Below are 23,265 nucleotides of genomic sequence, written 5' to 3' on the forward strand. Positions count from 1 at the left end.
ACAGCTATCGCACAAGAATTGTTGAGACAGTTCCCACAGTGATAGTTCTTTTGTAAAACTGCTTATCCTTCAATAATCTTTTTTTTTTTTTGTATCTATTGAAGTTCTTGAAGATGTGTGGCTCATGGGTAAGGTGAGTGTTATACTGTCATCACTTAAAGTACAGGGAAAGTGGATAACATGATGGTTGAAACAGAAAAAGAGAGAAAATCCATATTCCCATATTCCTGCACCAGAGGTCAGTTTGAGGGGAATTAGAGGGGATTGTATTTTCCTTGTTACATGGAAGCTTACCTGGCCACAAAGGAAACTACCTAACCTGGAAAGCTCAACCCAAAGTTGTATAGCTTCAAAGCAACACAGACAAAAGACAAAGGATTTAATGTGATATAGACCTGAGCGTACACTAACACCATTTCCCTCTCTGTGCCTCTGCTGTCCATCATGCACCTGCCCAAGTACTGACATGCACTAGGCTGAACATGTACCCACAGCATGCTTAACAGCAGCAACCCCAGCTCTCCTCCTCCACCTCCTCCTCCACATCATCTGCTGGATATGTTGTACGCCCTTGACAAACTGTCAGTGCACAATCCCCCTCCTGCAAATGTCTATTGATCAAAGCACAAGTACGGCAGTGGGTTTTGAGTCTTACCCATACTCTTATCCTTGTAACACCTCTCGTGCTCCAGCACCTTTCAAATAATAGGCAATTCCATAAAACTTAATAGGCATCAGTGGGCAGAGATTTATAAGCAATAATCTGCGCCATAATACCCGAGGAACCTGTTTGGCCCAGTAATAAATCGTATTCCATACTAGGCCATAACATCTTGTTTAAATATTTTTAAGGATAACAAATAAACTTCTGGGTGTGAATGGAGTTGTCAAAACAAAATAACCACCATCTAACACGGAAGATAAACCATATCCCTTTTGTTTACACAGTGCCTTTCACACCTTTAGAGCACTTTTACGCACAACCAATGGTGAATGTGGGTCAGCAGTCAGCTGGAGCCAAATATCTGTTGAGTGTAGGGTGATCTGAGCACAGTCGGACGCTTGTGTCTGAGAAGAGCTTCGCGGCAAGCTTGTTATCTAAAGCAGGGCATCGTTGTTAAACCAGCAATTTCCTGAAATCTTCCACCATGCATGATCAAAAAGTCATGTTCAGATTTCCTGCTCATCTCCAAATTGCTAAACTACATCCCACTTTGTGGAAAGAGAAAACAGACTAAAAACACAGGCGTTTGAAGACCTGCCACCTACTTCCCCTCTGTCCGATCTCATGAAGTCTACAGCAGGGTAAAATAACGCGATGACTTACCGAAATGAGATCCTGGGCACTGTCAGCGTCCGGATTCCCCTCGTTTCCCTTCTGCTCCTGGTCCGCCTCTCTTTCAAGTCAATCCGCAATGTGCTCAGATCAGATCACAACGGAGCGGTGCGCCTTTTCGCTGCGTCCTGCGTCCAGAGTTGCCGGGGATGGAGCGACCATTTGCCGGGATCCTGGGCCGGGGGTGCAAGGCTGAGGCATCCGCAGGGAGGAGGAGAAGGATGTGGAGGAGACGAAGTAGGAAGAGGCGAGGCGCTGGGTGCGAACGCGAGAAAGAGCGAAAGAGAGGGAGAGACAGAGAGAGAGGAGAGCAGCAAATCACTGCAGCGACGGGGAGGCAACACCGCCGGAGAGGAGGCAGACAGCAGCTCTGTCTCGCTCTCGCACTCATTCGCACACATGCGCGCGCGCGCAGCATTACCATCATACAAGGATACGGAGCGCCATCTTCAGGTGGTGCCTGGTAACGAGGTTGGGAGTTGTCTCATACATTTCATGTGTTGTCATGTGTGCATATTCTAACTGGGATTTCTTTGACAGTCCATTGTGGGGGTGTCAGTATAGCTCCACATGGAAAACTTAAGGCTAATTGCCGTCTCGTTTTTCTTTCTGTGACGGATATAAATCCCAATTCTACAGCCTAGTCCTTTTTGCATGTCATTTAAATGTCTTTAGAAGGTCATCCATGGCACCAATTCGTCCCTTGCAACACCCCATGTCACACACACCAACAAACAAGTGTTCATGTATTCCTTTGAACGTTACCCATACCAATATATCTGTCTATACCCTATAATCCTAAAATTATATTTGGTTTACCTTTATAAGGATGTGTATTTGTTCTTACATGCGAGATGAGTCCCCATATGACAATGTGTGTACAGATTTTTCCCCTCAATAACACCAACCCCACCCAGGTTGTTATACGCCCTCCCCCCACCAGCCCCCTTCTGCACACATACACACTCCATGGCAACCAGATCCCTGTTGGGTTGTGATGATGATAATATCACCTGACCTGCACTCTATAATCTTTCCAGCCCCTATCCTCTTCACTTCACACACAAAAGAACTATCACTGTGGGAACTGTCTCAACAATTCTTGTGCGATAGCCGTTTCCCTCTCACACACACACACACACACACACACACACACACACACACACACACACACACACACACACACACACACACACACACACACCTGGCTTCCCAAGGTCAAGAATTGCTGAGTATTTCAGATATGATGCTGTATCATATTCTGCACAGTCAGTTCTGCTGTGCTGGCTCGAATAGATCGAGGATTTCTTTCCTTCTTTCTTTCTTTCAATTTCTTTCAAAACACAAGTAATGATCATTTATTGGAATATATTTGTGTTCATCTTCCTCATTTTTATTTATTTATTTTTACAAGCAGCACAACAAAATTGTTTATTTACCACACAAATGAGTTTGTTGCGTTGAATAAGATGTTATTATAGTGTTGGGATAGAAGAAATGCTGCAGAGGTAAAATAAATAAATAACTTAATGATGAGCTGTGGGACGCTGCGTAAGCAAGTAGAAACTAGGTCTTCAGTGTACATATTTGTACAGACTGGAACTGGATTGAGAAGAAGCCACAAGGAATATGAAAGAAAAGAGCCATGTCACTTTTACACTACAATAAGTACCAAACTGGCACTGTATCATGTGTCACCTATCAACAAGTGTTATTACAGAAGTTAGTGCTTCCCAAACCTTTTATGCAGCCCCCCCCCATGTGTAAATATAAATATTTGTTAAGCCTCCTACACCACCTACATGCACACACATAAGCTTGGCTTGCAAACTCCTTTAGAATTTATTTAAAACATGTTCTGTAACTAATTGATTAATTTAATTAAAATAATATTCTGACCAGTTAATGAAGTGGCTCTCAACTATAATAGCTTGAGTCATGTAACTGGGTCTTTGGTTGCTTTATAAACCATTCAAAATACAGATGTCCTCAGTTTGTGACCAGAAAGAATGACCAGCAGTGTTTACCCTTCCCACACTAACACTTCTGATGGCCTTTGGACAAGGCGCTTTAACCCCCGACTGACCGAGGTGGTTTAGCTCATGTTCAGTGATCAGCAGGTTCCTGAAGAACAGAGCATTGCTTTTAGTAAAAAGTCTGTTGATAAATAAGTGTTCCACCATATTTTCTGACATGAGGCAATCTTAGCGACGTTATTAATCTCAGTGCCAGCAGCCATGGCTTCTAACTACTCTATACTGCTGACACTGTTGAAAACTGACTGCTGCAGAATCACGCTAATTATCAGCATTAATCTGTCGTCTGTTTAGTTGCATTCATTTACAGCTGGAGGTTTTGCTGTCTGCTTTCACTGCCTGTTTAAATTCTCTTTTCGTTTTGTTTTCCTGCACTAATGTCATTATGGAATTGTTTATGTTTGTTGTTTTCATCCTGCACATATGGACAAAAACAGGATGAATTCTCTTGATAATTCCATCATCCCATATTGTAATAGCATTACGTCCAAAAGGGAATTTGAAAGACACAAACTAAAATCTCTCCCATATTCTCAATGAATTGAGTTTATTGTTTTGCATCTCTCTGCCTGATGTTTAGCAGCCTGTTCACAGACTGGGAACTAATTACTTCCACGCTTAATAAAGGCTAGAGAAAATAGAAAGTAAAGGGAGTAAGGTCAATTTAACTTATCTAATAAAGATAGTTTTTTTTTTGGGGGGGATTTTCTAATAATAAACCTTAATTTCATTTTCTACTTCTTATTGTGCTTCTTGTTTCTTTGTGTGTGCACATGCATGTTTAAAGACTACCCATTAGATGGTGCCGCTGAGCTGAATTACCACTTATATTTTTTTAATCAAAATGAATACTTGTGTTTATGCATTTTCTATAACAATCCATTTCCTCCCTCAGGGTCCACTTAGGGCTTAAAGATGCAACACGAGTACAACAGTACAGTTTGAGTTTCACTCTTTACACCCCGTGTTAAATGTGTTGTGTATCCACACATGAGTGTGTGGACCAAAGGTCATGCTGTAACACATGACACACACACACAGCTGCGATAAAGTCTATCCCTTGAGATGTTTTATATAAAGCATTATATAATTTTGTTTCACAATTTTGGGTTGCCGCTTTCTAGGGTCACTCGAATCCTATGATGATTTTGTTTTTTTACCTCCCACATTTAGTCTTGTTGGACAGTAATGGTCACTGCATTATTGTGGAAAAAAGTCCACTTGTACATACACACACAAGCTGAAACTTGCATCCAATTAAAAATCTCAAGTTTAAAGAGAAAAGCTAAAAGCAATTAGGTTTTGGCATCGAGGATATTGATGCTTTTACTCGCTATGAAAACATATTGAGCAGCAGATGAGTGCACAGAAACAGATCACTGCCAGTCCCCTGTTAGGGATTGGAAGAACAGAGTGCACAGTTGGATGCTGTGGAGGTGGAGGCAGCAAACAAAAATGCATTCAGCACAGCGGGGTATTTAAGCCAAAGCGGTAAAGAAATGGGAGCAACAGCATCAGAAAGCAGCATCATTACAGTGCAAAGCAGAGAGAGAGGCTGGAGATTTCTTAAGTCAAATCAAATCAAATCAAATTTATTTGTATAGCCCAATATCACAAATTATACATTTGTCTCAGTGTGCTTTACAGACTGTACAGGTTACAACACCCTCTGTCCTTAGACCCTCGCATCGCACAAGGAAAAACTTCCTAAAAGAAACCCCACAATTAAAGGGGGAAAAATGGAAGAAACCTCAGAGAGAGCAACTGAGGAGGGATCCCTCTCCCAGGACGGACAGACGTGCAATAGATGTCGTGTGTACAGGATAAACAACATAGTACAAATACAACATTTGACAGAAAATATGTTGTGTTGAAAAAGAGAAAGTTTGGATGAATGCAGGAAAATGTCAATAAGGCTTCCCGGTGTCCAGCAGGACCAGGGCAAATATATATCGCCGTATGGCAAAGTGTTTTGCCTGTGCATCTCAAACGCTTTATTTAATGAGCGTGAAACACCAAACTGCAAGGAAGAGCCCATAGGATGCTATTACAGTCAACTGTCAGGGTAAGAGATAAAGGCTACACGGTCAAAAGTATTTAGAGACCTGAAGTGTGTGTATGTGGACAACACAATGCTACACTCATTCCCAAACTGTGGGTTCTTTAACATCAAACAAGGGAAATCATTTCTTAGCTTTGTGCACAGGGTCAGTCATTTTGAAACGGGAAAGAGCTAAAAAATAAACTTGGGAGTGCAAAATATAATTTTATGCAGTAGCACATACCTCGAATACTTTGAGCCGTACACGTAGGTGTTGGATGTGTGGAGGTAGGCCAACCACATGTATGCTTCTACACCGTTTAACATTTGGATGAACAACATGTGAATGATGGCAACAACTGAGATAAAACACAGAAGGAATAGAGTCTTTTAAATTCCTGTTTTTTATTCCCTTTTTTAATTCACCAACCGTCGGTTAAAAAAATTCCCATTCATAAAATATGTTGTCACTCAGTTTACGGGAAATGATCTTGTGTCGTTTTCAGTCAAGAATATTAAGCAACAATCTATTCCAGGATTATAAAGTCACACCCTCTTGTCTGTCAGTGTCTGTGAAGAGGTGCATACAGGTCATGGGTGCGTGCACTAAACTAACAATGGCTGCCAAATTAAACAACTGACGAAAGGGTCACACTTCCTACTTAGTCAGTCGACTGTGTTAATGTTTGTACTGCTGACAATACGCAATGTCATCTACTACTCATGGCTTAATCTATTGTTGGCATTAGTGATAGAGAAAGAAGATCATGGAGATCAATAACACTTCACACCACTTACACCACAAAAGCTGACAGAAGGCACTGTCGCACTTTGAGTTTTGTTTACTCAGATGAAAAGTGTTCCTATAAATACAATTTCTTCTTCTTCTTCTTATTATTATTATTATTATTATTATTATTATTATTATTATTATTATAATAATGCAAATATCATAATGTCAACCATTTCAATTCCCTGAAATACTCATAATAATAACCAGTTTAGTTAGCATGTAGCCTTATTATACGTTAAATAATAAGATGTTACAACCGGCTTACAAAGAGGGGAGACACACACAATTGTTAACACTTAACTGATATTTATTGATGAAAATAATAAGTTACGATAGTTACAATCATGCTGCTTTGTTTCTACGACCATTTCTTCAGGTACAGACAATTTGGGACGAAAATTAAATCAGAGTACGTTATCTTAATGTTAACTCACTAGGAATGGTCCTCAACTTTGAAAATAAATTCCAAAATGACTTTACCTGCACGTTTCTTTACGCCACTCTTTATAAAGGGTCGACTCTGAAGCCGCTTCCACAAATAAACAATCCATGCTTTCCCAGTGTATAACCACACAGAACTTAACAAAGGTGACTGTATGGTCATTGTGATGGATTGGCTCTCTTAAGCAAGTTTTATATATTGATGACATGAAGTGATTGGAAAACCAGTGACCGTCTGAATAGTGGGGAAAAACAGATTTATCATGGTCAGCGTGTTACAGGAAGTATACAGTGCTTTGAAGTAAATGAGCTGAAACAAGCTAAAACATTTAATGATCCAAAACTGAAAAATACAACAGAAACAGACTCACTCATATCCTGCCAACAATGTGACCTGTTCATCAACAGCTCTCTTTTCATGTGGTTTTAGAAAAACCCAAAACGATCCTGCTCAAAAGATCCTATTGTCCTCAATAACTACAGGACTTTTTCAAAACCACATGCACTCCTAAACCTAATTTCACTCGGCACAGCTGCAGTATTTCTGGAGAATTTTAGGTTTGTATTTTCGAAGCATTGCCAAGCACACGGATCACTCTGCTCAAGAATGGCCGTGAGTTCAAATGCAATCTGAGAGTGTTGAGCACAGCACTTCTTTTTATCTTTTGTTTTCCTTGATGGAAATGGAAACTAACAGGTGAAACGGAGAGAAAGTTTGCATCAGCACACGGATAATAACTCCCGACAATCAAAGTGAAATAAATGCAACTATTTAATCACCTCTGACGTCCTGTGTCTCATCGCACACACAGTTAAAGTGAATATCACAAGAGGAATCTGTGTGTTTCCCTGCGGTTGTCGTGGTTACCCTGGTCACGTTCTGGGTCCCACGGCTTCCCGATACCACGTTCATAATCTGATGGATGTCTTTAATTGCTGTGGGCTCCAACACTGTAACACACACACACACACACACAGACACATTATTTATGTGCACAACAAAACACCAATTACAATCCTGCATGCATCCTTCAAACTATGGTAAAAAACAAACAACAAACATTTGTTTTCCGCTCTCATGCAACATGTCAGCATCTGTTTATTGTTGTAGTGATGAGATTTGAAACTACTTACTGTTGCAGCATTTGAACAAAGAATAAAAACATAAATGCAGTACTTTTTCTCTTATCTGTCGACAATCTTGACATATTTGTTTATATAAAGTGATTCATTTGCAAGGCAACTATTCAGAATATGCAGCAAGGAATTGCGGTTCACATGTGTACTGTTTATTAACTGTTTTATTAACCTGCTGTGTCAGGTTTATGTGCAAGATGGGAAGATGTTATACTTTGCTCCTGTGAAGATGGAAGAAAATGTGCTCTTATTGGCTCTAGCAAACAAATTACAACCGCACCAAATTGACAGTGCCCCGTGGAATCGTTTTACATCTATTTTTTCTATCTCTTCTTGTAGATGCAGACATTGAATTTGGCTTCGCAATGTGGAATAAGTCAGTGAAATTCAATAAGCTGTATAACGTACAGTATATCTCACACAGTGAAAGCTCCAGGGTCCAGTCAGAACGACTCACAGTTTGGAAAACACAACAAAAAACCTTCAGAACTCAGACTTCTGAAGATTAGAGCACTATTTTATTGACCAAACTACTAAAGAATGTTATTACAAGTTTTTCGAATTCATTCAAGATATGATCGGCGGTCCATTGGCCCCTGGCTCTGATACATGGCGCATGTATTGCCGAGCCTCTGCCATAATGACTAAGCAAATATTTATTGCATGAGCTCACTTTTCAGAGCTGTTATCTTTATTTGTGCATTGGTGAAGTAGACTAAAGGTGACTTTATGAACGTTGATAGTAAGTGCACGTATATAACTACACATATAAAAACAAGAGTTGAAAATGAGCAATGACTATACACTCTCTGTGCAGCACACATGCTCTGTGCTGGAACTATGTTAAATTAAAACGTCCCTATCGAATAAATAGTCAAGTTAAAGTCAAATGTTAAGCAATTTACCTACAGAAATATTTTAACACTGCTATTTTATAATCTTCTCGTGGGGCTGATCCATCTGTGTTTACTGGGGCACTAACTTTAACTGTAGTCCGTGTAACGCTACATTGGTTTGTTTATTGGACTAAATCCAAAGTGGCAGAAACGAGAGAAAACAACCAGCAAATTTGTCTCGACTTCCCGCCGGCGGCGCAGCCAGGAGAGCAGCCCGCCGTGGGAGGAGAGTCAGACAGAGCCCCAGCGGCCGAGGAGACTTGAGTTCAGCCAGAACGAGCACAAGCGCTGGGAAAACAGCCTCCCGGCGGCTGTGAGGACGACGCGAGGATGCAGGTCGTTTTCTTGTTTCTGCCACTTTGAATGTAATCCAATAAACAAAACTATAAAACAGACACAGAACATGGCTGTGATATTGACAAGCCAGTCTAAGAAATGTCCTTCTTCTCCCTCTGGTCTGAGGGCAGACTTAGTGACTCACTATCGCCTCTCGAGAAACAAGTGGTATTACACGCCAGGATGGGCCGAGGCTAGTCAGTTAGCATGCTAATTTCAGTAGATATCTCAACGTCAACACTGTGTCAGGTAAATAAATCCTGATTAGTATTAATCCACACTGGAAAGACTATCATATGTATTTGTCTACCTCAATCAATATATTACGACACTACGAATATGTTTCTGCACTATTATGTATTTTCTGCACTGAATGTATTACAAACAAAATAGGGGCACTTCCCCTTTAAGAGTAACAGGTCAACAAGCCATCACTTCCTGACTGCTGACGGAGGAGCGTGTAGGCGCCAAACTGGGACCAATGAGGAGAAGGTCAACGCCTACTCCATGTATTAGATGAGATGTTTACAACCCTTTGTGCACACTTGAAGCGGAACCGTCAGACAGTTAACTGGGGTTTTTAGAGCGTTCAGTCTGTGGAAACGGCGAAGTGAAAAGTGTCCTCAGCTGAGAGTATTTTCTATGTTTGACTTATCACGTTAAATAAATATATCGATTGAACTAGAGGATTGCTGTTTTGATTCGACATTCAAGCTCCGAGTTCTTCAGCTTTTTCCAACCCTTTAACTGTAACCTCTTTACATTCAGTCGATAATGTTAGTGCATTAGTTTTAAGTTTAAATTCTGACATATCTTACACATTGTACCTTTAAAAAGTGATATAGTCACATGTACTGCTCCTAATACTAAGATGGGTTAAATGCAGTCTACATTTCACTGTGTGTGCTGTGGTGTGTACGTGTGTGTGACTATTAAAGAAGATTTAAAATACTCAATTTCCATTTCCATGTCCTGTATGATCATAAACAGGTTTGTATTTCAGAAGGTGTTTAAAAAAAAAAAAAAGGTATTTCAATGCCCAAAATTGTTTTTGTGACGTGGAAGTTTAGCTCCCTCGAATATTCCCAGAAAGCACAGTGCAAAGCAGTGCAGGACATTTTTCATTCATTACAGGACTAGGCTAGCTGTGACCCTTAAAAAATGCCATAGTGCCAGAACCACAACTGTACTATATGCTATACTAAATAAAAAATACTGTTATTAAATCAGTAGCCTAATTAGTGCCAGTTATCCACTATCTGTTCAGACCTGGAGCAATAAAGAGCAATCAGAAAAAAACAAGTAGTGGGCAGTGAGAATGAATGAATGAAAGTGTCAATTAGTAAATGAGGATTCCACCTGAGACCAGCACAACAACTCTGGAGGAGGAACTTACATTCACCTGTGGAATTGAGCAAAGCACCTAATTAGGTGTACTGACTGCAACAATGCTGTGTTTGGTTTATAGCCTACAGCAGCTTTCAATGTGTAGCCATGTAGGCAGGAGTTTGCTGAAGTGGAGCATTTAAATGAATAAATGGTGCCAACAATGAGCCTAGAGGCATGTTCTGCAGACATGAAAATCCACCACATGAGATCGATAGACATTTGTCTCCATCAATCAAAAGCAACAATGCTGTCACGTTGAAACGTTTTGTATGTTAATTTCTCAGGATTGCAGAGTAAAGTGAAACCTCTGCTGGTGAGGAAGGAAGTAAAATCACATGCTGCGGTTGCACAGCAGCGTTACGCAGGACGTGGGAAATTACAACAAACCCTTCGCTCAAACACCACCGATACCGCGGGAATAGTGGACCACTTTTGTTTTCAGTGCAAAACCAGAGAAACTAAGCATCAATGAAGACTCGCGAGAGAGTGTCACTTTGTAATGTCACTTTCCACTCTGGCCTGCGGTGAATATGAATGAAGAATGACCAATGGTAAGTAAAGAAAGCGTCGGCTGCGTGTCGGTCAATTTAAATGCCCTTAAGCGGTGACGCACTGAATTAAATTTACATTAAACAAATCAAATTCTACCAGAATTAAAGCCGAAATCAGGTCCATGGGTAGTGCAGGCTGGATGATGCACACATACACAGTCTGTGCCATGTAAAGCAGTGTAGTAATCCGTTTTCGACACTTACCGGGAGCCGACGAGACATCCGTCCACTTGCCTTCTCCACTGATCCACTGGCTGGTTTTCTGTATCGTTGGAGACTTCAATGGTTTCACAAATATGAATAACCTCCCATCTGCCAGTCAGAAGGAAACTGAAATGTTTTTGGATTTACGGGAATTGCTCTCTGGTTTACAGGAATTGACAGACGCGGGTAGGGCTGCTTGACATTCCACGTACATGTGGCTTTTAATGTTTAATTGTTTAATGTTTACGTCCAGGAACAGGCTTTTGCTCATGAGCTTCTCTGTATATATTTAATTTTCTGAAGTGCCTCAGCAATAGTGAGAGAATAAGCCTGCTTTGATCATGCAGCCTTTCATAGTACAGGAACAAAGCTGTGCAAACATAAATGGATATGAAATATCCAATATTGGTATTTAATGTTGGGGCTAAATGTTGGGGTTCCTTTTTATGAAAAACGGCATTACATATGAACATGTTTTGCATTAGTTGACTGCCCTCTGTCTCCCTCTCTCCCTGTCTCCCCCACACTGTGACCGTAAACAGCCTCTTCTTTGCATCAGTCTCCTTGCTCTTCTGCTGCTACCTCTATCTCTGTCCTGTGACAGCAAAAGGCCTACCAAAGAAGTTCGAGAAGATTACAGGGTAATCGTGCAAACTGTTCTCAACAAAACGGTAAGTAAGACACCATTTCTATTTAATTTGATATGCTTATTTAACCATGCAGCACACAAGGGCAATATATGTGTATTACAACCAGGACATTTCAGCTCAAGGGATCAATCCCATCTAATGTAGACTGGATGCATCGCAGTCTTTGAGCACTGAATATTTTGACGGTACAATATGTTGGAGACTTCTTCATGATAACACTGATACATTGAACCAAGGTAACACCCATAATATAATATAATCACTAAGGAGGAAATATAAATACTGTAATGAGAAGCAGACACGTTGGAGCAGAACTCTGCTGTGACACTGGACATGTGAATCATGCAAACGCAGCTTCAACATAATATTACGTATCAGGTTTTAGCTATTTTTTGTCCAGTCAGATTGAACTTTCCCCGCTTCCTTTAGTTTTTTTTTTTTATATTATAAGAGGCATCAGTTGCGAAACTTGCAGCCAGTCATGCAAGTAAACTAAACGAGAAATGAAGCTGGTTCGAACATGTTTTGTCAGAAAAAAATTCACTTACAGGGTGAACGTTCACAATTTGTAAGTCCTCAGAAAGCTATCTGCTCACACTCCCTGTCGGTGACAGAAACTGAATCAGTGCTCTTTGGAAGTTGATCAGTGACCCAGACAGACAGTTGCTCAAATTATTACGATGGAACCATAGATTAAATAATTACATTTGAAAAGAGTAATCTTTTGCTTTTGCTTGGAGGTCTAGAGGGGGAGATTAAGGTACATTGTCAAACATGCAAGTTTTCTTTGTATGTATTGACTTTGAATCAATTGTTTCAGTTTGGGGAACCTTTCCCGCTGAGTGCAACATGCAGGTTTCAAATTTAAATTGTAAATATAGTGTGTCACAACCTTTTGTTATAAACCTACAACCTTCAAAATGACCTAAAACATCTGTACACTTAAAACTAGCTGCCCCCTTCTATAAAATCTTCATTTTTATAACGAACATTAACCATTGTAATGCTTTCATCCATTCAAGAATGAAATTATCGCAACCTTTCTGCAAAGCTCATCCTGCCCAGTACTGAAACACAAGCTTCGTGACTGCACACAAGACAACGCGGTGAGTAATAATTGTTCTGTAGTTGTCAGCAAAATGTTTTTTGATTCCTTTTTTATTTAGTGATTAGTTTGGTGTTTAATTATGCAATGTTTGAGTGCTTGAAATATGATTTTAAAAAGGTAACCATAAAACCAGCTCCTGCTCTTTATTTGGAATGGACAAACACAGATTTATGCAAAAGCAACTTCTTTACACATGAACTGATTATTGAAACACTCGGAGAGGCCAATTCCAACAATCTCACCATCATAGTTCAATTAATGTTAGAGGATCGCTTGGTGAACATTCAAGTGGAATTACATTTATGACCATACCACCAGAAAAGCAGATATGAATCTCATTCAATACCTTTTGTGATAGATTTGCTGAGAGGAGCACATGCAGCAAGGCCACTCATCATGTGGCAGACTGCGTGAAGCATTGCATTGTTGTGTGTTCACTGTATGACTCACATGTTGACTCATATACCTCTGTTCTGCAGGACGTTGTGTGCACCTTGCACAGTTTAACCTGCAAAATGAAGACTTTAAGCATTTCCCACACAGAGGGACTGGTCAGCTCTGTCCTAAGCTCGTTACAATGCTCTTGTCTTGAGAAAGCGGTAAGTCTGGCACATTAATTTGTTAAAGGCATAACAATGTAAATGTTCTATAATGTTTTTTTTAAGTAATGAACCTTTGGGAAGGGGCAGAAGCAGAAGGTGACCAATTTAAGAAATGGATTATGTCAGTGTCTCTGTGTGAGATGTTGCCATCTTTAACTGAAAAGGACAGAGGAATGTGCTGTCACACTGTGCTTCTTTGTGCATAAACATTTTCATGATTCACACTGATATATTGCCATATTTGGTGATTTATTTAGTATTCATCTCCAAACTACACCCTCTTTACTCCTGGATGAGTAATGTTTTGTCAACCTTTACTTCATTTTGAACAGTTGAGGATCAGAATCACATTCAATGTTTCAGCTCATAGTTGAAGTCTGAGTCATACAGCTGAGAACCCAGGGCCTCCTTTGAGCCTCAGGCTTCACCAGAGCAGTACAGGTTTACAATACTGTCTCACTATGTAACATGGTTGTATTTGGGTTTGATTCTTTTTTAATCAAACCCCAGTTACGGTAGAAGCAGAATGGTATTCTGCGATTACAGTCAGTGTTGTCAGAGGTCTCGACAGACTGTGGCGTCTTGTTTCACTTTATATTTATAAAGGGATACATGTGCATCAATAATGTGTGTATTGCATTGTAGAGCAAATCACTAATAAGATTTATAATTGAGCATTTTACCTAATTGATGTTCAGGAGTGTGTCATTGTGTTCTATTGACTAGACCAAAGCACCCAGCGTGAAGACGAGCACAGTGACGAGAAAAAGACGAAGCAAGCAGACTAAAAAACTTTGCAAAGCCAAGGAAATCCTGTCTGCCATGACCAACTGCTACCAGATGCTGTACACTATACTACCTGACACCTGATGCCAAACTCAAGCTCATTGTGAAACACAACTGTGCACGGCTTGCCAGTTCTTCTGTACTATGCAGTGCTTCATTGGATTATGCAAGCAGAAGCTTCTCTTCATTTAAGCTATCATTATATCTCTTTTGCAACTGTATGTGACATTGTATGACTACTGACTGTTCAGATAAATGTGCAAGCTACACTAACACAAGCTATAAAGCCAACTGGAAAAGAATATTCCAAGGCCGTGTATCATAGTGGACTCTCCCACGCTGCATACACCGCGCACTACCCTGAAGAGTTGTATTACGGACTCCACAAAAGAAGCTCTCCAATGGCGGTAGGTGTATTCAAAAGGGCAACTATAAGATGTAAAGCTAAAATATTTGTTTTTTTAAGAAACGATATTGAAAAGAATATGCTGTGACATTGCACTTAGTGGTGATAGCTCAAGCATGAGCAGGAAATATTATATGTGCTCAAACAGTTTTACTTTCACTTCAGCTTAGAGAGACTAGCCCCGACACGTGTTCTCTGAAGCTCCTTTGTTATGTGTTGTCTGGGGAGTTGTTTTAGGCTGTGTGTTATGTAATTGAAACTCTCCTTAAAATGACATTGTGTTGATTAATCGTTGAGTGAAATTGATATTATAAAAGCACATTCTACCACAGAGGGCTGAGTACAGCTCACACACAGCTGACTCTGTTCTGGGATACATTAAAGAATGTTTCCTGTTGCATTCAGGTGGTGCTTTGATTAATGGTGCCTTCCTAATAATAATAATAATAATAATAATAATAATAATAATAGCAAGAAGTCCCAGGACTGTAGAGTAGCTTGGGGAGCCAAAATGCTCAACTGCCACATTTGTTGTTTTACATCATTTGAGCCATTTGTTGGTTTGTGAACCAGAAAGGCAAAATAACCTTTAACATGGAACCAGCAACTATTTTCTCTTCCTAGACTAAACACAAAAGCATTACCATGTAGCTCATTTCTGTTTGTCAAATGTAGCAACTCATTGTGGATGACACATGGCATATGTATTCCAAATATATTTATATCTAAAGAAAAGTAGAGGCTTGTGTGTTACTTGTACTTATTACTTTGAATGATGTATAAAGTATTTCTACTTCCACTCTCTTCAACAGACACTCAAAACTCCATTGTGTTACACGGCTTATTGAAACTTACATCTCACAGGGCGTAAAGAGTATCGTACCTAATCACTGCGACTGTCCCTCTTAGTGTCCCACCTGTCAATCAACTGAATCATACCTGTACAGGGCATTTAAAATGACGGTGGTGTTGCTGTACTAGTGAACCTAAATACTTTAATGCACTGAATACTGTCTCATGGAAAAAGCAAATTAAACACAATCCAGGTCATTTAGATTTCATGCAATCCAAAAAACACTTTAATTCTGTAGAACATTAACACAAAGGATGCAGTCATTTCTCATTCCGTAAAATAAATAATTAATTACATTGTATAAAATGAAGGAGAATAAAAGGGTTTGAGCAATTGCTACATTTCTCTCGAAACGTCAGGCCCATGAAGCGAACATTAAGATAGCGGTGACCTTAAAAAGGAACTCTGACCTTTTAACAGTTCGATCATTTTTGGATTGGTCCCTGTCAAAACATGGCCATTTCTTTCCAAAATGACACTTTCTTGTGGAAACCCACATTGTTTTTCTTCAGTAGTCGATCATATTGCACTTCACCAGGAACGTATTCTGTTTGCGAGGAAGTGGAGGTAAACGGGACGAAGGAATGCATTTCAGATCACTGTTGACTGGGGATTGAGATTCAGGGCACTAACCTCCAACGAGTCACCCAACACGTTTTCTTCACCTTCTTCACATTGTTCAACCCTCCTCTTCGCTTTTATCTACTCTTATTTCTTCTAAGAATGAACCAATAGCTTGTAATTGCTGATATTGACTCTATAGGGTGCTAAACTCCAAATTATTGTCCAGGGGCAATAAAATGAGGTTTTTGTAATAATACAGACTCGGACCACTTTACTTACAGTCCCAGAGCAACATTGTTTTTAACTGGAAATGTTTTGGTCTGGTTCCAAACTCTTAATCCCTCTGTGTCCTCTCGTTCTACGGCACTAATTCTCAAGTATATGAGCGTGTTGAAACACCACAATGCTGTTCTTCCTGTATCCGCCATATCAGCTACCTTAACACAGTTTAACATAACTTTATACGAGACGAGTTTGCCACTGAAATGTATTAGATTAGGATTTTTATATTTGTGTTATGAACATGGCAGAATATGTACTTGAATTGTATATTATTCAGCAGGACTGAAACATTTGATAATAGCGGAATGGACCAGCAAAATCCATGAAGACTACACAGCTAGTAGAAAAGAAAACACAGCACCATTGGGTTGTCTGCCGATTACACTTTACTGCCGTGAATATACAGCTTTGGTGAAACTGATGCCAGTTTGAGTCCCCGTGCATCCCCATACTTCTAGTTTCTCCTCCTCCTGACCTGCATCAAATACACATCTTCCTGATCCCACACTCGCAGCAGAATTTGGCGGATTCAACAGGGTACTTGGTCCCACAAGAATGACAGAACTTGCTCTTCACTCCACCATGGTCAACTTCGTCACCGTCGTCATTCCTGAGAAATTCAACAAAGATAATTAGAAAACTAAGTACATTAAGTTGTTACTGATGATATTTGAGTGCAGGGCTGGTGAGACTGTCGGGTTTAAATGGTACAACATTGGAACAGTGTACGTACGTGGGCATGTCAGTGGGATAAAAAGCTTAAGTACACAAGGTATACTGCGAGCATCTCATAGTAATTTTATATCATGTATTTAAGGCACTATTCTGCTATAATGTGCATATCAGGCATCATTCATGAATACTGTTGTGTAAACACATGTTACTGAACGGGAACAGAATGGACTACAGTTGTATGCAATACACTACCAAACCACAAGAGGTCAGGATAGTTAGGACTTGTGGTCGTATTGTGCTTTTTTCATTCATTCTCACACTACTTTGTTCTCTTTCTATTTTTAACTGTTCGGCTCACCTAGATATGTAGGTGTCTACTTTCTTCTTGTTGAGTGCTATTCCAGACTGAGAGTTCCTCACAGGGCCGTAGCCAGATCTCACTGCTCGGGTCTTACTTCCAATACTGAGAGAAAAAACATGAGAAGAAAGACGAGGACGTGTAAAATACAAACCACAAGACGGATCAGTTTCAAAATGCAATTTTCAGGTTCAAAACTCACATTTGACTTTGACAAACTGTATTCAATATCTTCATATCAAAACACTTAGTTACCAATGAATATAAGCATCACTGACAGCCCAAATTAAACGGTTTGGGGAAACTACATTCATTGATATAAAAGTTTCCCATCATTTATGGTTTAATCTAGTATTACTTTGAAATGGTTTTCTCAATAACATGCAGCAAAACATTTCAAACATTTGAAGTACCCCATAGCCATATATTCTAAACAAGTGAATGCCTTTGACTTCTGTCTGCGGCTCTCTTGCTCTGTGTGTGTGTGACACTGACCTTGATGGAGGGCTTGTCAAGCCGGAGGGATTACTCCTCACTGAACCTGCAGAAGACACTTTACTAGATGGGATCCCTAGAGCAAAAAAAGAGAGAAGGAAACAAATGAGAAAGTGATACAGAGACATTACTGTCGTCCGTGTACTTATCTTAGTCTAACCTCAGTCATTTCATTAACAAAAAATCTGTCACAGATATACAAAACTGTCAGGCGTGAACACAACACACTGATGCACGATCAACACCGATGTAAACATACCAGAGGGCTGTCCAATGCCTGACCTCTGGGGTAAACGAGAGGAGGCTGAAGGGATGGTTGACACAGCAGGAGAGTTGGTCTTCTTTAGGGAAGCAGAAGGCTTGCTCTGAGAGAGAGAATGAGAGGCAATGGAATATAAATAAGCGTATAATATAAAACATTAGCCATGGAGGTCATGGGATGCAAAGCACCAACATTATCTATTTGTAGAAACAGGGACATGTCATGTATCTCTATACTGCAGCCTTCATGAGGCCAGACGCTACTGTAGATGTTGTTGGTTGTTGCACATTTATGTGAATGTCAGTTAGGCACTGTGACACAAATTGTACACTTGTTTGGCTTTACAAACCGGTAGATTAACATGTTTTAAACTGTTGCGGGGAACAATATCTGAGACACAGGTGTTCCGGCACCCTCCAAACCAAAGTCAACTCAAGTGAACTTATATTTTCCAAACTGTCTGTTCATGTGCACGTGCAGTGTGTGTGTGTGTGTGTGTGTGTGTGTGTGTGTGTGTGTGTGTGTACCGGTGTTTGACCAAGAGGCTTCTTGGCATCTCCTAACTTGCCCTTGCTAGGCATACGGGCGGCCTTCTCCTGGCAGAACGAGATGTGTCTGTCGGCTGCACCCTGGTTGAACCTCCGTTGACAGTGAGGGCACTGGACATAGTCTAAAGACAAAACAGGTGGTGAGGAATTATACCTGTAATTGCATCTACCGTAAAACCGCTACAGTGACATAAATCCTGTGTAAAGAGATAATGTAAGTACTGCTACGTGACAAAGATTACTTGTAAGTTACATTTTCACTTTGGATTTCACATTCTTAAACCATTTTCAGCCTGTATTTATAATTTGTCAGTAATGTTTTAAATGTAGTAAACTTTCACCTACTCTGTGTCAAAAAACAATTACCGGTAATCATGAGCCCTGGTGAGCAGCTGATGTTCTCTCATTTACTTAACACAGTTAAAGGGTTTTACTGTCATTCTTCTGTTCCTTGCTTAATTCCACTCTCCATAGAGCTACGTGTTACCTGGGTCATAAGTAGGAGGAGGAGGCGGAGGTAATGGTCCCCCATCCTTCATGACCTGAGTGAGGACCTTGGCCGCGCGAATGGTAGCAATGAAGTCTTCATGCTTCCTGCGCCAGTTGGATGGCTTCTTCTGGGGTTCTGCCTGACAGGAGGCAACACAGAGGAGATGCACCGTTACACCACCTGTTATTACCACAACCAGACAGCTAGTGCCGCCGTCATGGTAAACCTCATCCCTGCCATAGAAACCGAATGTTTCCACATTATTTATGCGCAGACTGAAAACTGGATCATTTGAGAGCAAGGTCACCTCGTTACTCTTTGTGTCTCTAGTTACTCTCTACCTTAAACAAACAAAAGTAAAAAAGTAGTCAACAGGAGGCCCAAGTTTCCTCTTGACCAAAACTAATGATTATGTTATTATTTCTGTCATAATTAAGCCTGGTAAATCCTGTCATTGAAGACATTGTTTTAATGAATGCAGCTCTTCACATGCTTTCGTCCCTCATAACAAATGAACTCAAAAAAAGAAGCCCTTTCTTTCCAGCGTGGCAGTGGGAGTCCCATCTAAAGCTGATGATTTCTGACAGAAGTAGTTCACTGAACGTCCTCTGAGCTCGTCTGTGGCAACACGATAGCCCCGCTGACTTCCTACTTCAGTTACAGTCTTCTAGTTCATGAAGCATGTTTGTCTGACACACACAATTTGTTCCCTCTAACCATGCACCATTTACAGTATAACCCTCATTCCTAAATACCTTCACTGTGTGATACATTTCTATATATAATTGTATATTGTGACAAACTCAATCAACATTATTAGCTCCTAATTAAGGACTTCCACATTGCCAATGATGTGATACAGAGAGAATCACATAACACCTTGAGGTTTGTCCTGTTCTTCCAGGTGAAGGGCAGAGCGAGTGTGCAGCAGTTAGTTAAAGCCAAGACAACAGCAATAAAATATATATATACTTTTTGAGTTGACATCTTAACAACTGCCAGGCAACAGACTTCACACTGGGCACTAAAGGATTAACAAGTTGGTTACTTAGTGACCTTAAGAGCTTTGAAGACAACCTTTATGTAGGCAGAGCAATAAACATAGATCTGTAGTTTTAAGGTAAGCAGTCAAAGAGTAAGAGTCTACGACAGTTTCAGCAGTTAGTTCAGCTTAAGAAAACAGTAATGGTAAAAGAAAAAGAAAATACAATGAGCTAGATTTCAGTATTGTCATTTAAAGATTGTGGGAAGGCGAGGAGGATACCACAGATTGAGGGTTTTATAAACTTATACCACCACCAGTATGATTTGACACGCCTCCAGACTATTTAAGTTGATGATTCAAAGCAAGGAAATCAGTAGTTACTATGCCAGAAACAGCGAGTGGATGCCCTTTGGGCTGCAGCGGATTAACTGGGCCACTAAAAACTCATGTAAACAGAAAGAAAGGACGAATAAAAGAAAAACAAATCAACTTACTTTCTCAGCAGAAGATGAACTTTGTGACTGAAATACAATTGAAAGTGGCTAAATTTATTCAGGTTTAATTTCACATGCTGACAAACACTGTTGTCATCATACTAATTCCTATTCCTATTAATAATCAAATCGAACGGTCTGGACATTTGGAATTGGATTTCCACCCCCCTCCTAAGGTGTAGTCTTACCTTTGGTTTGATGGGTTTGAGTGTGGGGAGGTCTGTACCCTCAGCTCTCTGTCGACTGGAGTCAAAGATCTTCCTCCTTTTGGATGACGACTTTTGGCAGATTTTAACATGCTTCGCCTGAAGGGAGATTGACACAATAACTACACACTTAATCTGTTTCTACCTAGTTTGGGTACACTTGCCAACATTTGAGATTTGTACCTTCCATTATTAGTCATGTTAACATATTAATACATAAAGTTATGAGGATAAAAAATACAGTGGTGGTAATAAAAATATGCATTATAATTGTCTTTATATGTGTGCATTATTACTGTATAGACAATGACATTTACAAAATGCTTTACACAACAATAAGTAAATTATATAAATAAGTGTTGCAAGTCAATTCAATACATTGTGTGTACATCTCATTGTTAAAATAATATTATTTGCAGTGAACAAACCAAGCTTTGTTTTCGGTTTGATTCCTTGGTAACAAATATCATTACATAGCAAACACTACATACAAACTGCACTCCTGGATTTAAATTTGACAAAAGATTTTAGCCCTACAGCTACAGCTTTGTCAGGGTTTAGTACTGTGTATGTGTTGTTATCCCTATAAAGAGCTCTTCACTGCATCCTACTGGCTATTTGGATTGTAGCCAATAACACATCCAAACAGCTGATATCCTGTCAGCTGAAAATAATTGTGAAAAATATGTCTTTGTGCATGTTTAACACTGTACCTAATCAGGATCTAATCTAAATAACACACACACACACACACACACACACACACACACACACACACACACACACACACACACACACATATTTTTACCAGGACTTTAGGGAAGAAACATCTTTTACAGATGTTGCATTGAGACAGCTCCTCGCCAGAAGCTTCACCGTCTGCAATAAAAGATTCAACTTTATTATAAAGACATAAATATCAGGGGTTGACAAATATTGGGTTTGTTGATCATAATTGATACATGGTAGATGCATGAATGCTTACTTTCGCTCACATTAATTCTGTGTTAGGCATTGTTGTTGGCACAACGACCTAACCACAATGCCATAAAATGTTGCTTTGATAAACATTAGTTTATTTTAAACGGATTCAACCATTAATTTCCAAATGCTGGGAAAAACTATCTTAACGTTAGTCAGACAGTAGCTAAGTTTACAGATTCAAAAACGCCGTTCAAATATTTGTGTCGTCAGTATAACAGTAGGTACTACCTACATTTAGCGGCTCGAGTCAATACTAACGTTATTCTTTATATCAGTTAGCAGCATGCTAACACTAGATAGCTCCTGAGGCTAATGTAAGGATCACACCCATTCAAGACAGCTAGCTTCATCTTTGGCTCAGACGTTACTTAGCATTACTTGGGCTAAATCCCACACAGAAATCCCAGTCGTTGACAAAAACTGGTTAAGCAGAAATGAATCCGCCCATTTGTAAGGATAAAACCAGAGAGGTTGTGAGCTCGACTTTGCCACTAAACAATTTAGACAGTAATTTTGCTCACCTTCAAATTCTTCCATCATTGGGATATCTTGTTTGATGCTGCTGTTGTTACAAACGGCCAAAAGTAGCCAGTGAAAGTGAGAGAATGCCCCGCTGCCCACTTCCGGTTTCGTTAAAGGGTGGCGGGCACATTAACAAATTAGTGACGTTACCTCTATTTATTCAGAAGAAAATACAAAAGCCTACATGCCAAATGTAGCAATATATTGGGTCTTTGTAAGATGATAGTTTTCTGACAACTATATATTCTGTTTAGCAGGTTATGTACGTATATGCACAATGTGGGTATGTCTTATATTTAGCGGGTCATATTACGGGGATTTACTCATGATATTATTTCATTTATGTATCAACTAGGTATAATTCAAAATAATAATTTGTTTATTTTAGTTTGTAGGCTCTTACCTTTGTAAAACTATAATTTTGGTCTAATAAACGGACATTGGTTGTCAAAAACTGACAATTAGAATAAACCATCTTGATATTACTGATCTTTGGCTTCCAATAGCAACTCGTTTGTATGATGCCGCTTTATGTGTCAACATCCGAGTATTTCATTGGATGTTACTGTACCGTTACTTTAAACAACGATGGGGTGTGAGAGGCAACCATAGATCTATTATGGAGGCATCCCCCGTTGTTCCATGATATTCTCCCGTTCCTATCATTATTTCCCAAATATGGCAGTAAAGTAAAGCAAGTTTGTAATTTTGATATCAGGTAAGGAGCCCCCTCATTTTATTGAAATGTAGTCTGTTGCCAGGGCCGAACAATAACATCTGCTTGTGACAATGATGTAATGAATAGAAAGATAAGTGTTATAACAACCAGCCTCAG

At 39.8% G+C, this 23,265-nt stretch overlaps 2 protein-coding genes and 1 long non-coding RNA gene across 5 annotated transcripts in view; all 3 read right to left on the reverse strand.

Moving 5' to 3' along the window:
• ctnnd2a (catenin (cadherin-associated protein), delta 2a) overlaps positions 1-1,647 on the reverse strand; it is a 227,030-nt gene extending 225,383 nt beyond the window's left edge. For both annotated transcript variants that reach the window (XM_029457760.1, XM_029457761.1), the window contains exon 1: positions 1,328-1,647. The gene's annotated coding sequence lies outside the window, so the exon portion shown is untranslated. The remainder of the gene's footprint in view (positions 1-1,327) is intronic.
• A 4,848-nt stretch (positions 1,648-6,495) lies between these two features.
• On the reverse strand, positions 6,496-11,219 carry LOC115025538 (uncharacterized). Its single transcript, XR_003834210.1, has 2 exons — positions 11,161-11,219; positions 6,496-7,598 (listed from the first exon to the last, which is right to left on the reverse strand). It is a non-coding gene; the product is annotated as an uncharacterized LOC115025538 (long non-coding RNA).
• Positions 11,220-15,687: 4,468 nt separating this feature from the next.
• Positions 15,688-22,541, reverse strand: zc2hc1a (zinc finger, C2HC-type containing 1A). Of its 2 annotated transcripts, XM_029457868.1 has the most exons (10): positions 22,430-22,541; positions 21,733-21,803; positions 20,907-21,023; positions 20,719-20,745; positions 19,237-19,378; positions 18,729-18,871; positions 18,199-18,304; positions 17,940-18,015; positions 17,445-17,549; positions 15,688-17,021 (listed from the first exon to the last, which is right to left on the reverse strand). In XM_029457868.1, exons 1-10 carry the CDS (start codon positions 22,446-22,448, stop codon positions 16,892-16,894), a joined length of 936 nt encoding a protein of 311 aa, XP_029313728.1. In that variant the 5' UTR covers positions 22,449-22,541; the 3' UTR covers positions 15,688-16,891. The 2 variants fall into 2 exon arrangements, with proteins under 2 accessions (XP_029313728.1, XP_029313729.1); XM_029457869.1 differs by lacking the exon at positions 20,719-20,745.
• Positions 22,542-23,265: the final 724 nt, after the last annotated feature.

The sequence above is a fragment of the Cottoperca gobio genome, chromosome 20 (assembly GCF_900634415.1).
Source record: "Cottoperca gobio chromosome 20, fCotGob3.1, whole genome shotgun sequence".
NCBI lineage: Eukaryota > Metazoa > Chordata > Actinopteri > Perciformes > Bovichtidae > Cottoperca > Cottoperca gobio.